This window comes from Scylla paramamosain, chromosome 7 (assembly GCF_035594125.1).
Source record: "Scylla paramamosain isolate STU-SP2022 chromosome 7, ASM3559412v1, whole genome shotgun sequence".
Taxonomy (NCBI): Eukaryota; Metazoa; Arthropoda; class Malacostraca; order Decapoda; family Portunidae; genus Scylla; species Scylla paramamosain.
The window spans coordinates 2170001-2185000 of record NC_087157.1 but is presented as its reverse complement, the minus strand read 5'-3'; the positions used below and the strand labels follow the sequence as shown (position 1 = coordinate 2185000).

At 45.3% G+C, this 15000-nt stretch overlaps 1 protein-coding gene across 4 annotated transcripts in view; it reads right to left on the bottom strand.

Moving 5' to 3' along the window:
* Positions 1–15000, bottom strand: part of LOC135101896 (potassium voltage-gated channel subfamily KQT member 1-like) — a 239177-nt gene that overhangs the window by 147964 nt on the left and 76213 nt on the right. The window contains exons 1-3 of one of the 4 annotated variants that reach the window (XM_064006209.1): positions 14456–14787; positions 12792–13276; positions 9525–9681 (exon numbers count right to left, since the gene is read on the bottom strand). In XM_064006209.1, coding sequence (XP_063862279.1) covers positions 9525–9681; positions 12792–13257 — 623 coding nt within the window. In that variant the 5' untranslated portion in view covers positions 13258–13276; positions 14456–14787. Of the gene's footprint in view, positions 1–9524; positions 9682–9835; positions 10184–12791; positions 13460–14455; positions 14788–15000 lie in introns of those variants that run through there. The other 3 variants (XM_064006208.1, XM_064006216.1, XM_064006215.1) reach the window with 3 other exon arrangements.

Below are 15000 nucleotides of genomic sequence, written 5' to 3'. Positions count from 1 at the left end.
TCGCCTTTGTCTCGGATCGGTTTTCATAGGGCATCAAAATATATGGAAATTTGTATTAAAAAACACTTTTCCATAAAGGTTACGAGAGAGCCAATCAGTGAACAACATATCAAAAATAGCTACAGTGCATTACATGGCTAATATTAAAGACTGAATATCTATGGTATAATATCAATTTCTACCAAAAGTCGAGATAAAAGCGTGTCTACAAACTTGTTAGTATCACGGAGCCTCTCCCGAAGGTAACCTCAAACCTCAACAAGGTCAGGGAAGAAGAGGATGGGGGGAGGTGGTGTACGGTGGCAAGAGGACGGCTGGAGGGCCTTCTAAGGGCTGGCGAGAGTCCTTCATACACAAAAGACCAGCCGGAGGTGGGCGGAGGTGACGGCGGAGGTGGAGGTGGCGGCAGTGACAGCAGTGGTGATGATTAATACGAGCAGTAAAGATAGTTAAGATACCACCAGCAATGACGGCGTACTGTATATGTAACATACAGCTTTGTACTACGGATCATTCTCTCTCTCTCTCTCTCTCTCTCTCTCTCTCTCTCTCTCTCTCTCTCTCTCTCTCTCTCTCTCTCTCTCTCTCTCTCTCTCTCTCTCTCTCGAACGCTTAAATTTTAAGGAAACCCGGACTACCTAATGGGACTTTTACAAGTGGACCGCAGTGCCCGTGAAGTTAATTAAACAAGACTGATGGAGAAAGAAACTCTCTCTCTCTCTCTCTCTCTCTCTCTCTCTCTCTCTCTCTCTCTCTCTCTCTCTCTCTCTCTCTCTCAATCACATACGATGGAGGAGGTCTCCTTGCCAATACTCAGCAGGAGATAACATGAGGGCTGGAGGCGCCTCGCTCTCCTCTTCTCTGCCGCGATCAGCGATATGTTGAAATTCTGACAACAGGGAACCTCCCCTTCTCCAGCTCCTACGTCGTTCTTCTGTAGCCCTCACTGGAAAGGTCACTCTGCCTCGCACCTTAGGATAACCGCTCCTTTCATTATGACTCGCGTGGTGGAAGGGGTGCCAAGCCTACTGGTCCCTGTGCCTCTTGAGGGAAAAATATACGAGGGTGACAGAACGGAGGAAGAGTCGAGTAGGTGCGTAGTAACGAGGCTGTGGAAGCTGGGGAGATGAAGAGACGCCCGTGCACCCTGGCATTTGGCCGAGGAGTCACCATCACCTAACGCATACCTCAGGTTCCTCTCGGCGCCACCTAGGTAGCCCATTAAAGTTGTACCTTCAATGTACAATAATTGACGACTCGTTCGTCTTCTTCCATTCAGTGCTTGTTAACTTCATCATCAGCAAAATCATGATCATGTAGTAACTTTCTTTGTCACTGACAGGCCACCTTGTCACAGATGGACTACAGTGTTTGCCGTCGTCCTGAGTGGCAGCAAACGTTCTATTACTTCTTCACTGTTCTGGATTTGGCCATTTGTGGTGCAGCAGCTTGCAAAGCTTCAAGGCAAGACAAAGGACTTGACTGGAACTATCTGAACGGGGATTTAAGGGCTAAAATATTAAGTGCCTTAAAGGAGAGAAGCGGCGCAGTAGGCCGTGTGAGTGCCTCCAGCGCGGCGATGAGTGCGGCGCCTCCCCTGCTGAAGACATCCTGCCCGAGGCCCTGCCACACTCCCTCCCAGGCATACTCCACTGCCACACCACACTCCACTAGCTCTCCACTACTCTAACACCACGCTCCTGCCTCACCACCACACTCTCGTCTCACCACCACACTCCTCTGTCTCACCACCACACTCCTCTGCGTCATCACCACACTCCTGTCTCACCACCACACTCGTTTGCCTCACCACCACACTCGTCTGCCTCACCACCACACTCCTGTCTCATCACCACACTCCTGTCTCACCACCACACTCCTCTGCCTCACCACCACACTCGTCTGCCTCACCACCACACTCCACTATCCACCAATCACAGTCATCACACTACGCTCAACTCACCATTACACTTCTTCAGCACTCTCCATCACCACCATTTCTATCATCCAAGAAAGAAAACAAAACTACTATCTACTGCCTTTTAAAAGCTTCTGTAACCTAAAAATAGAGGATTTCTTTATCACCATCGCCTATTCACTAAACCATTCCTAAAACCATAAAATATTCACCTTTTATCAAGGGAATGGTTTTGACTGTCAGGCTTCTCGCACACTTTCCTGCGCTACCAACGAGGCCAAAGTGATCATGATCCTCCCAAATACCTTTCTGTCCCGTCAACCTTTCTACCTTTCTGTCACGTCAACCTTTCTGTCACGTCAGTTGAAAGAAAAAATGGACGAAGAAAAATATAATTGAGTCAACTTTACTCTTTGCCATTACAAAAGTATCACGATTTTTTTCTTCGTGTCCGCTAAATTAATAATAATTTCGAGACACACACAACTTCAAGTAAGAACGTTCATATGCATCGTAATTAATTGCAAATGTCAAGGTGGAAACGCGTCAGTCACTGTCTGCGACCCATGGTGGGCTGCAGCGCGTATGTCTGTCATCTAATGAGCAAATGGGCCGAACACAACACGGAATGTTTATCAATATCACTATACGACACCCGACGCGCTCTGTGTACTGGTGTTAATTAAGCGTCTTTGTCACCTGACGCCGCAACCAAATCGACCCACCACGAGCGTCGCCTTCACGCTGCAGTACGCAACACCGCTGCAACAAAACATACGAAAACATGCAACATTACTACATATCTTTTACCTTCGTTCCTCACAATCCTACTGTACAAATATGACACCATCTTATTCTCATCTCAAACCCTGATACCCCAAGCCCCTAAACCAGCCACGGGTGAAGCTACGCACCACAAGGCCACGAGAACCAAACTGTAATCATGCAGCAAAGAATAACAAAGACGACGAAACACAGGGTGGGGGGAGGGAGGAAAGCTGAGGAACAGGAGGAGAGGCGGATGAAACGCTGGGTGTGCGCGTCAATACCTCTACTTACTGAGAGTGTGGGTATGTACTGTACATAAATTATTGTCCCTGTAATGGAAAAAAATATGCATATAAATAAATAATTCTAGTAATGGATAAGAATGGGTGTAGCAATAACAATAAATATAGTAATACAACAGTAACTCTAGTAAAACTAATAGCTCTAGAAATCGATCACCAGCACTTCCTCTACATCAAACATTGGTCATTACTCTTGGCAACAAATCCAACTGCGTCAGATCGAACTTCAAGAGGAGCAGCCGGTGTGGGGTCTATTCAGCTGCATCTTCCCTCCAGCAACTGATCCACAAACGGCAACGCAGGAAGTCATGGGCGAGAGACAAGGTGGTTAGATTCGGATACCCCCACTTTGTCTTGTCCCTCATAATGAAACACACTATCACCGCCCGTACTCATTACGAATTGAAATGCTGACGAGACAGAAGTGAGTGTTATTGTAGGGTAGTTATGTGCGTGTGTGTGTGTGTGTGTGTGTGTGTGTGTGTGTGTGTGTGTGTGTGTGTGTGTGTGTGTGTGTGTGTGTGTGTGTGTGTGTGTGTGTGTGTGTGTGTGTGTTTCTTCTATGCCATATTTTCGTTATTTGTGCTGTTGACAAGAGAGAGAGAGAGAGAGAGAGAGAGAGAGAGAGAGAGAGAGAGAGAGAGAGAGAGAGAGAGAGAGAGAGAGAGAGAGAGAGAGAGAGAGAGAGATACAGAGTAAAAAAAAAAAAAAAATCAAAGGAATTAATCTGTGCTAAGAAGGGAGGGGACAATGAGAAACAGGGTCCTCACCTTTGACCTTCAGCGCTACACAAGACAAGCCACTTTTTCCTTTCGTCTCATTTACGCCCCACATGTGCCAAGTGTTTTTGGGACCATTAAGTCAACGGATGAGTCTCAACAATAAAGCAGAGTGTATTTCACGTAATTAATCGTATACTTAACATGGCGCAACTGGATTCTAAGGTATATTTTTAAGATGATGGATAATTATGTATGATATGTCAAAGAAATAAGAGAAATATAAGGTTGAAATACTCGTACGTTATACCTTCGTCATTAGAGGGGGAAAAATATATATATATGACTTTCACGTTAGTTTAGTTTAGGTTTCACGTTGAAAATCTTGCGCGATAATAGAAAACGGGGACTGGAAACTGCGTCATTGGAAAGTAAAGCCACTTATTTCCGCGGTATTAGCGGGGAAATTGGAACAAATACGTCAGACAAAGCTGAACTCACGCACTTATTTGTTTCCTTAACCTTTGAATGGTGGGTGAATAACCTGCAAGAAGCAGTAATGATGACAGCCTGCATGTTACCTGTACTGTGTCCGAGCAAAGACTTCAGTTCCTTCTCTACGTTCGCTGACTTCTTGCCCCACAAATCCTTGGCACCAATGTTGTGTGAGAGCGTTAATTTGTCGTCTTTCGAATCCCTCATATAATATACAACTTATTTATCTGCTGGACTGATTTGCTCTTATATAATCCAGATGCTGTGATGTTTAGCTAGGCATGTGTTATTCTTTATTCTTGAGTCCTTTTTATCAAACCGCCATTTGACACGGAGCTAGTTGTGGCAGACATTATCGTTAAGCAAAGCGGTTGTTCTTGATTGACGACACACGCTAAAAAGAACCAAAAATGTATGTACTACTGTGTATCAACCCATCTAATTTATTCCTGTCATATTAACTTTGGAAGAGTATATTAATAATGAAGGAAATAGTTCAGCATTTGCTTATCCTAAATCAAAGTGTATTTTGTAAAGTACCCCCATCAATTATACGTTTTTATCTTAATTTTGTTGTGCCTTTTATACTTTCATCATGTACTGGGTTGAATTTATATTATAGTTGATATTATTAAGCTTGCTGGGTAAATGACAAAAGGAATGTTGAAAATCGCTCCCCTGTATCAAGGAAGCGGGTATTAAGGCCTTTCATTTCCCGCTTTTAGGGAGTCGTGAAAAAATCCTGACGGAGCAGAGGGAAGTGGCTGTGGTAAGGCTGGGAAAATTACTGTAATGATTATTCTTTCCTTTTCTTGATGCAACATTAATCTTAGAACGCCCATTTATTACTTAAGGGCGAGAGAGAGAGAGAGAGAGAGAGAGAGATGGCTTGACGAAAACTTGGCTTGGAATGAGAGCACGCACTAGTGTGGCGTTGTGTGAGGAGGCCGCAGGTGGTGGGGAGGGATGAGACACGAATATACTAAGTTCACAGAAGTAACAATAAAAATAATACAGTGGAAACAAACGAAAGGGTAATAGTGGCAACGAAATGCCAGGGACTAGATACAATTAAGCGAGAATTAGTAAGACAAGCAGCATTTACCACAACCGGCTCTTCATCACTCAAGAGCTGCTCTCCATAAGTGCACAGACAAGTCCCTCGTGCCGCGTCACCATCAACAGGGATGAGAAGAACTGACAAAAATGTTACTGGAATGCTAGGATAGTAATTTTCGTCATCTGAAATTTGTTATTTCCAATTAAGTTTCAAGATGACGCAATAAGTCTAACAAGGAAAAGATCAGTTCACTGGTTTTGAAAATAGATTTATTTAGAGTTCTTTATGCTAAGCTAACTGGAATAGCTTTTATCATATTTAAAATTACAGATAATGAAAAAAAAATAATAATATGCGCTCACTGGTGTCTTTCCTGAAGTCAGTTCCTTTCGGAAAAATGGTTTAATCTGTAATGAAAGGGAATGTTGAAGCACATGACTCAGTGAAAGAGATCCAGCGACAGAACTGTTCACCTCAACTGTTATTATCGAGGTCACTGAGATCATTACAAAACGGTCACTCATTAAAAAAAAAAAAAGTGACAAAGGGAAACAACACAGAATGGCGCGACACAGCATAACAGCACGAGGCAACACTAACCAAACAAACACCGCCATACCGCACACGTGACGCCTTGTAGAGGGGACGTCATAAGAGCATAACCGCATCAGCGCAACGGACAAATGCATAAGGAAAATAACGTTGACTTTTTTTTTTTTATCGTCGAGCAGAATTCATATCAACAAGAAGATCATTTAAGGCAAATGCTTACAACCTTTTTAAAATGGTTAAAGAAGAGCAAAACTTTCCATATGGTTGCTACGGAAGGGTTTATTAAGAAGTCTAAAAAAAACTGACCCTCTCTTGTTCTCTCCGTAACAAAATGCTCCGCTGAAAAAGACACGAACTGGCAGCTCCCGCACACCACGAAGTGACATATTTTATATATTACATTAGGCGCCTGCCTTCCCTTTCCTCTCTATCTGCTCCCCCTTCCCAAAGTCCATTATCTAATTACATCCTTTGTATCCTCCATTCACATTCACATTCTCCTTTATGGCGTCTCTCTCTCTCTCTCTCTCTCTCTCTCTCTCTCTCTCTCTCTCTCTCTCTCTCTCTCTCTCTCTCTCTCTCAAATTTTTCATGCATGTTCTGGCGATGGTTTTACTTTAGAAAATTACCTACATCATTCTTACCTTGTCGTGACACACATAGGAAGGTATAATCAGACCAGCAGTGCATTTTATATTTCCTCTTGAAACATGAAAAACACTTTTCGCTTTAGACAAAATAGCAAGTCATTATTATTTATCTTTTATACAAGTGCACAGTAATCAAATCAGTTTCTGTGATCAGGGCTGGCGCCTTTGATGTCATGTCAGAAATTTTAGCTGCATTTACGTTCCAGGGGCATCATTTCGCATCCTCGGAAGAAACACTGCCATATGAAACACTTGAGGGAGGAGGGGCGGTCACACTCTCCCTGAGAATCAGATCAGCACACATCTACGTCTTGGCGGGGACAGCACCACAAACAGCCCCGTAATAGCCAGCGCCACAACTATTAATTCCCTCACTAAACACCAACACAAAAATGCGTTCAGTACAAAGAGCAGTCCTGCACGAGTCATATTAATTTTCGGCAACTCAAGGCCTGTATTTGATGTGTGTGTGTGTGTGTGTGTGTGTGTGTGTGTGTGTGTGTGTGTGTGTGTGTGTCATAAAGGTGCTTTCAAGTCGCCCACGGATTGAGAACTTTTCTTTCTTTATTTTTTCTGCATAGCGATCATACCGCTAATTAAATGTGTTGCGTCGCAGCGGGCTCAGGCAGCGGTGTGCCGATCGTAGCTGCTGAGAGAGTGGGCTGTGGCCTGAGTGGGGAGGAGGAGGTCAGAAAGAGAACAGACTAAATAGGAAAGGGCCGATAGATGCACAGAGACAGAAAGGTTGGCAGCTAGAAACAAGAGGACAAAGGGGCGAAAACACTGGAAGCAAAGGGACAGGTAGGTGGGAAAAATGTGGGAAAAGCTGCAGCGGGAACTTATTTTGGGTGTGTTTGAAATATTCATTGGGGAGGCTGTGGCTGGGCGAGGCAGAGGCAGGGAGTGGAGGGAGGGAAGGAAAAAAGGAGGAAGAAGAGATAGATGGGCAAGGAAATAAGGGAGATCATGCACAGCGGGGAAGGGAGACTTAAAAAGAGAAGCGGGGAGGGCAGAGGCGGTGAGGGCGAATTAATGAGATCCGGCCGGATAGTGATGCGGAGGAGAAGGATGAGAAGGTGGATGAGGAGATGGATGAGGAGTCAAGGGGAGGGCAGTGGAGGCACGAGAGGAGGGACTGGAAGTGGGAAGGATGAGTGGAGTTCCTTTGCCGCCAAGCACTCATAGTTGACTCGCAGCGCTGTCAACACTAGAGCCCCTCCACTTCACCTTACTTTGTTGGATTTACTGGACAATCAATTTATTTTTCAAACGGCTGTTTTTCTTGCCACTCTCTTGTTTTATCTTTGGCCTTTCTAATGACTTTTTTATAGTCTATCGCGCTTCGAACACACACACACACACACACACACACACACACACACACACACACACACACTCTCCTTTCCTCCCTCCACCAGATACAAGGGGCGGGACTAAATGAGGGCTGGCAAGCAGGTGACACAAGACTAAGGTGTGTTTGTGCCTTGCCCTCAATACATAAATTAGATGACCTTCAGTGACCTGTACCCTCACTTACATCCTGACCTTTCCCGACGGCCCCTTTATGATCTTCACCTTAAAACTCGTCAGGTCGGCGGGGCGTGGGCAGGTCAGCAGGAGGGTGCGGGGCTGTCAGGACTAAATTGGTGACGGCGCGCCATGGAGGAATCGGGCGGCAGGTCAGCGTTATAGGGTGAAAGGTCATCGCTACGAGGATAAACACGGCGATGACTTAACCACGACGACGGCAAGGTATTGAAGGGCGACGCGACAGCCCTATGCAGTATGTCAAGTGGTCGTAGGTTACAGGTCACCGCTGGAATGGCTCCCGAGGCGGCTAGGCAGTATCACTCAGAGCCAGCAACCAGGCCTGGTGCTAGCCATGATGTTGAATACTAAACGATAACAACTGATTAGCAACCCAAACCTAACTTAGCTTGAACATCGAAGTTCTTCTATAACTAAGTGAAATACGCATTGGCTGTGTATGTCTTAAGAGGGAAATCAAGTCGAAAACATTTATAATCTCACCATTACCCATCTCACTATCACAGTTTGCCGTGTCGGACATACTTCTCAGGAGGAAATACACCACAAGTCTTCTTTAAAGGTAGAGCAACATTAGGGCTAGCAACGCTCTTACATAATGCAAGATGCACAAAGATGTCGCTGTGAAAAAAGAAATACATGTTCGGTGAATTTGAAAGTAAGAAAGTGGAATGGATAGATGGAAGGAATGCGAGATGGAGGGCTGTATGAGAGCGGCGGAGGTGAAATAGGGGAAAAGCTACGGATTTTCAGCCTCTCTGTATGGACTTGAGACCTAAAATGTCGGATACAAAACAATGAATATGAAACAGAAAGTGGACAACAAACCTCAACGTCAACCACAAAATATGAAGCAGCGACACACGAAGTCGAAGCATCGGATACGAAACAGTTCACACACAAATGGAAGTCCTTGGGCACACCGTGTAGTACAGTAGCAAACGGCATTCCTGCATTTCGATGGCCTTGAATCCCCAATATATTAGATGCAAACTGGATAATAACCCCGAAATCGACTTCTTTGTAATTACCATATGCAATTACCATGTTTGTAGTGCGGTTAGCCGTAGATAGTGACTCTAAGGATTAAGGTAAGACCATAATCTAACAAAGCCGTCATAGACATGAGATTGTTTACAAGAAAATAGAAACGCGGTGGGGAGGCAGGGTTCGCTCCTCCTCTCCTCCCAGCCACCACAAGGAAATAAAGATAAAAGGTGATTAGAGAGAGAAACGGATACCCGATACATTGAAAACTAAAGCCAATCAGAAAAATAGTTTCGTTCTGTAAGGCAATGAATGATTACTTACCGCTACCCACACACACATTCGCTTCCCTACCTTTCTGCAGGCGTACATCTCAACTCGGCACAAAACACAACACATTTCACAGTAACAATTCGCCAAGCATGAGGCAGTTAAGGATTGACTCACCTGCCTCCTGACGACTCGGAAACACGTGCATTACACCAGCAGGAGGGAATGAAGGAAGGGATGTGATTGGGTACTTACACAGAGAAGTGGTAGAGAAAACATTTCCATCCCGTGGGTCTTTCCAGGAAGTTGTAGACGCGTCCCTGAAATGTCGTCTTGACGGTTTTTCTCTCCTTCATGGCGTAGCGTCCTTCCCAAAGCGTGCGTGCCTCCATCACCGAGGACACCAGGCCGCCTGCAACACCCACACACACACAACTATCAGGCTAGCGAAGTTCTTTTTACTTACATGCTGACACGATTTCCACATTATATAAAAGATTGTTGGTATTGCAGCTACTTCAAATCCTTCTACACCGTGACATCCACACCGCGGTTGATCAACACACCTCTCTTCTGGAACATTCACGAAAACGTTGCCTCTACCTACCGCAGCACCTATGACAGTCACGACAAGTCAGCGTGACGGTAGCTCAGTCTTCTCAGCAAACATGTACACACGCTTGTAAATGTCCAACACAGGAACAGCACCGACAACCAGACATAGCCGACTGAGCGACTCTCTCTCTCTCTCTCTCTCCCTTTCTTTCTCGAACCAGTATTTTCATGTTCGATTATCCTTGCGGTGCTTCGGTGTACTGAAGGCGAAGCGTCGAATCCCAGCCACGGCTTCAGTTCAGCTCACTCACTGAAGCACCAGCACACAATTGACCCTCCACCCAACCCCTCTCTCTCTCTTTCTCTTTCTCTTTCTCTCTCTCTCTCTCTCTCAAGGTGTTCTCTACTGGTATTAACGTTTGGTATCGTAACTAATGGTATACAAAAGACACTGGGAAGGAGATGAACACTCGGGGTTTCCTAATGAACTACAAGCAAAGGGAGGCGAGACTAGACTTCTCTGCCGGCATTCCTGGAGGCCCGGCTAACTCACGCACAGAAGCAGAGACGCATGAAACACGTACCGAAACACTTGTGACTGTCATTACAAAACGTGTAGTCGAACCAGTCTCACATGTCGGGCTATTATGTGACATCACTCCTTTTGCTGCTGTTGTAAGATGTGATGCCTCTCTCAGTCATGAAGGGGAATAGAAATGTTTAAACTAGTGGACTCTTGGCGGCGTTACCAAGGGAAGTGACTCATGGTGCTTCATTCGAATATTATTAGTTGTATATCATTACGTAGGCCACTAGAACGCTCTGTCGTGACCTACGCCTATATCATAACGCAACCAAAGAAGTTTAGTACTCTGAATCAAAATAAATACTCAGAGTTCACGTTTCGGAGGTCTGAAAGCAGGGATTGAAGTGGCTTTTGGGCGCCAGGCTGGTTCGTGACGCGGGTGTTCACTGCGGTAATGAGCTTGTTCTCTCTCTCTCTCTCTCTCTCTCTCTCTCTCTCTCTCTCTCTCTCTCTCTCTCTCTCTCTCTCTCAGGCTGAAAAGAATTTGATGAAATGGAAACAACTAATTGCATTTGGTTCCTTGGGTGAGTCAGGACACATTCCCAGCTGATACACAAGAGTTATCGAAGCCGATGGTCCGACCACAAGTGAAATGGTTACTGTGACATACTCGTGCACTCATTCCATTGCCTTTTCTTTGCACGACCATTTCCTGTTTCCAGGCTCAGAGTCCGCCATTTGTTAATACTAGAAATGCTGTTCAACCGATGGCTGTGCTATAATATGGAAAATTCGCTTTAAAGACGACGACAAAATAGTGTAATGAAGTTGTTTGTTATGATTATTTGTACTCTTAAACTGGCGTATTGTTACGATAATTCATGCACAGGCTTACTTCAGAAATTCAAAATGTTTGTCGAGACTAGAAATGACAGATAATTCATAGTTGGTTTCATTACAACTTGAATCCTACAGTTAATTGCTTTAGTTCCTTTATCCAGCTGCTCTCAGTAAGTGTGCTCCAGCAGTGCGCTCCGCTGAGCAGCGCCTGCCGCTAAACACTCGTGCCGCCGCCGTCAGGTGGAGCATTTCTCAAGTTTATCGATCTCCCGCGAAGCCTGGCTATCAGATCCTCGATGAGGCAGCAAAGATTCTTAAAGAGGAGCGCACGCCAAGCCCTGAAGGCACCCGCCACATCAACACTCTTAACTGGCATGCAAAGGAACGGACAGGATAACAAACCATTCATGATCAATAACCACACACATACGCACACACATACAGATTCTTCTACAGTCTACTGTCATGCGTGAGCACTGTACTGTAAAAAAAAAAAAAAAAAAAAAATCAAGTCAGATTACTACTTCCTGCCTGCCTCCCTCGCCTCCTAGAGCCACTACAGGAGACAGTCCCTGTATCCCTTTAACTTCCTCGGCTGTCTGCCGCTACGCTACAAATATAAAATCAATTAAAACAAAAATCACGAGGACACAGAGGATAAACTTGAGGAGGAAGGAACAGGGGCCACTTGCAGTATATAAAAAATGAAGCAACAGCAACAGTAAAAGATGAAATCAAACAAGACAGGGGTTACGGTAACAGGCAACCGTGGAGGAGAGCCAGACAGTGGTGGGCTGGTCCGCCTCCAGCTGGTCGCTCCGCTACTATGGTCCTGTTAATGCATTACGAGGCTCACAATGTTCTCAACAAACATTTATCTATAACATTCCCTGGGCAGACAGAGTGCGCGGGCTGTTCTAGGACTGGTGACGGGGACTAAGCTATTCTCAAGCCGTCAACTTACTCAGAGTAAATATACTTGGGCGCTTTTCTGAAATAAATACAGAAAAACTGCGTTAAATTTTCCTTATTTAAACAACTCTTAAACTCTTAGCCGAATTAACTTTTCATCTTACAATGAGGACTGCCTTACTGTCTTGTTGGTGTGACTGAGGCGAGAATCTACAAGAGTTTACGTTAAGTCTAGGGAAAGAAAATGAGCTTTGATGTAAAGAAAACAGTCATCTAGATAGCAACGGACACTAATATAACATACACAGTGGAGACGACGACAATGACACCTTGAAACACGTTAGCTGCGTTCCTGTGTTAACGTTTAGAGCAAACCAACACAGAGAAAGGAAGACTTCGTAGACAATAACTTGTAATAGTAAATCAGTGGTGGCACTTTAAATTTAGGAGTAAAGATGAAAAAGTAGAGTAAATTCAAGCATCCTATAGACCGCAGCAGCAACACAATCTCAAATGGGAGAGCGTCGCAGCAGCAGCAGCAGCAGCAGCAGCAGCAGCAGCAGCAGTATAGTAGCTCAGCCGTCTGGGAAGCGATTACAAGCGTGCCTCAAGCAGGCAAAATAATAAGGCTGGGCTGAAAATCTCAAAGAAAACGTAATCAATAAAGGGGGAAACTACGGCATTCTTACCTGCACGCCCGTTCCTGGAGCTCTCAGGCAGGACGGACGGCGTGTCGGAGAAGGTGACGCCAGGGGAGCTGGGTTTGGGTTCCTCTACGCCCAGCACAATGCCGGGGCTGCGTTGGGGGTTTGGACTCTGCAAGGGCGGGGCGCTGGACTCCTGTGATCCTGAGGACACCGTGATGGCCGTGATTGCCGCAGCCTCCTTCAGACTTGGGTTCCTTTTCCGTTTGGCAGGTAAGTCTTGGGGAGCTCTGGGCGGGAAGATGTACGGGGAGGTCATACCCAGCGCCCTTGCCTCCTCCCGCCGAGTGAGTCTCCGCCCGCTGCCCTGCCCGTCGAAGCTTCCTAGACTGAAGCCCTCCGTCCCAAGATCTGTGTCGTCGCAGTAGTAGTAATTATCCATGTCTGTTTCCATAACGTCCTCCAGACACTCGGCGTTCCGGTCTGCGCGACCCGAGGCACTCTCATCCATACCAAGAGTGCCGCCACACCTGCGGGAACCAAACACTGGGGGTGAGTTGTCAGCGCTGGAGTGAACAATACAGGCGGTGAATGGTTTGCCTAAGCATCACCTGCTACATAATTTACCAAATAAATGAAGCGATGGCTTTTTTTTTCCGTTTTATGTTCGATTTACTGTTAATCATTTCACTGAAATAAGCACCTTTAATGGAATATCAAGGGATCTCATAAGTCTCATCTGTTAAAGAACAGAAGACAAACTAAAAAACTCATAGCATTTTTCCAGTAATCAATGAAATCAGAAAAGAAAAAATACCTTTATAAATTGTACGCTTCCTCCTCCTCCTCCTCCTTACTATCACCATCATCACATTTCCAGTAGATGAGCCGGCACGACAGAATCATTCTCTAAAAGAAATTCTCCGCCAGCGATTCACATCGTTCACTCACGAATTTTACTCTAAGTAATGATTTGATTACCTTTCCTTCCTAACACGACTAGCTAATTTACAAACGTGAAAACAACCAAAATCATCTGGAGTTTGTGTCATTCATCAAGTGATCAGGAAAAATGTACAACCTAGAAAGTTTCTAATAAATAATCTATAAAATTTAATTTCATAATATATATACTACAACCTACACGTATACAGCAAGCACTGCCTTGTAGGCACACCACTCACTGTGTGTGTGTGTGTGTGTGTCCGCGGCCGCGCTCGCACTTTTTCGCTGCGTACTTTGGTTTATTTTCACCTCCTAAGATATGGTGGAGACCATTTCTGGTATCTTGTAGCGATTTCACACACACACACACACACACACACACACACACACTGTAGGAATGGTGCAACACAGAGGTAACCCAGGTCAACAGCACCACGCTCGGCGCGTGTGTCAGCCAGGACGCGGCGCCCCCCACGGCTCATTTCCGGAGGTGTTATGAGTAGCCTGAGGAGCATCATGAGGCTTCCGGCACCGCGTCTGGGGAGGCAGCGGAAGATCAGGATAACAATAACATACTGTATAGCCCAGGCTTCCCAGTGTTCAGTATTGAAGTTTACGCTTGTGGTGGCGTGTATTCTCCATAATTCTATAAACTGACTCCCAAAGATAAGTCATCTTGAGACTTGGTGAGGTCTCCAGTGTAATGCCGTCTCCCTGCCACCGTCTCCCCGCATGTGTGTATTTTCTAATTCGACATTGCTTACTTCAGCAATAGACTCTACTGGTTCGCTCCACAGCTGGAATGAACAGCCTGAAGGAGTGAGTTCCATGAGGATTCCATCAGCCAGAAGTAGCTTTCTTCTCTATAAAAAAAACAAAAAACAATGGGAAAGAGCTCGCGGCTGGAACGATAAGGTGAACGCATCCCTGGAACAAGAACAAGAGAAACTGAGGGCAGCAGACAAATCGAATCCCCGAGACTGCCAAAGGGCGGTGCGTGACGTCAGAACATAATGCATATTACCTCTGGTGGCTCGATGCTCGGGTGCTTCCATAAGTTTGTTGTTTAGCACTGGCAGTGGAAATGTTGAGGCAATTGTAGATGTAGTCAAGGCTAACACGTACATGGATATGGCGGTTGATTTATCGATTATTTCAATTTATGAATATAGAGAAAGTGATAATACCAATTACACACACACACACACACACACATACACACACACACACACACAGCTGTACATGCATGCTATGGGACCCTTCGGTACTGTGAAGCAGGAACACATACATGCATTATCACTCTTGTATA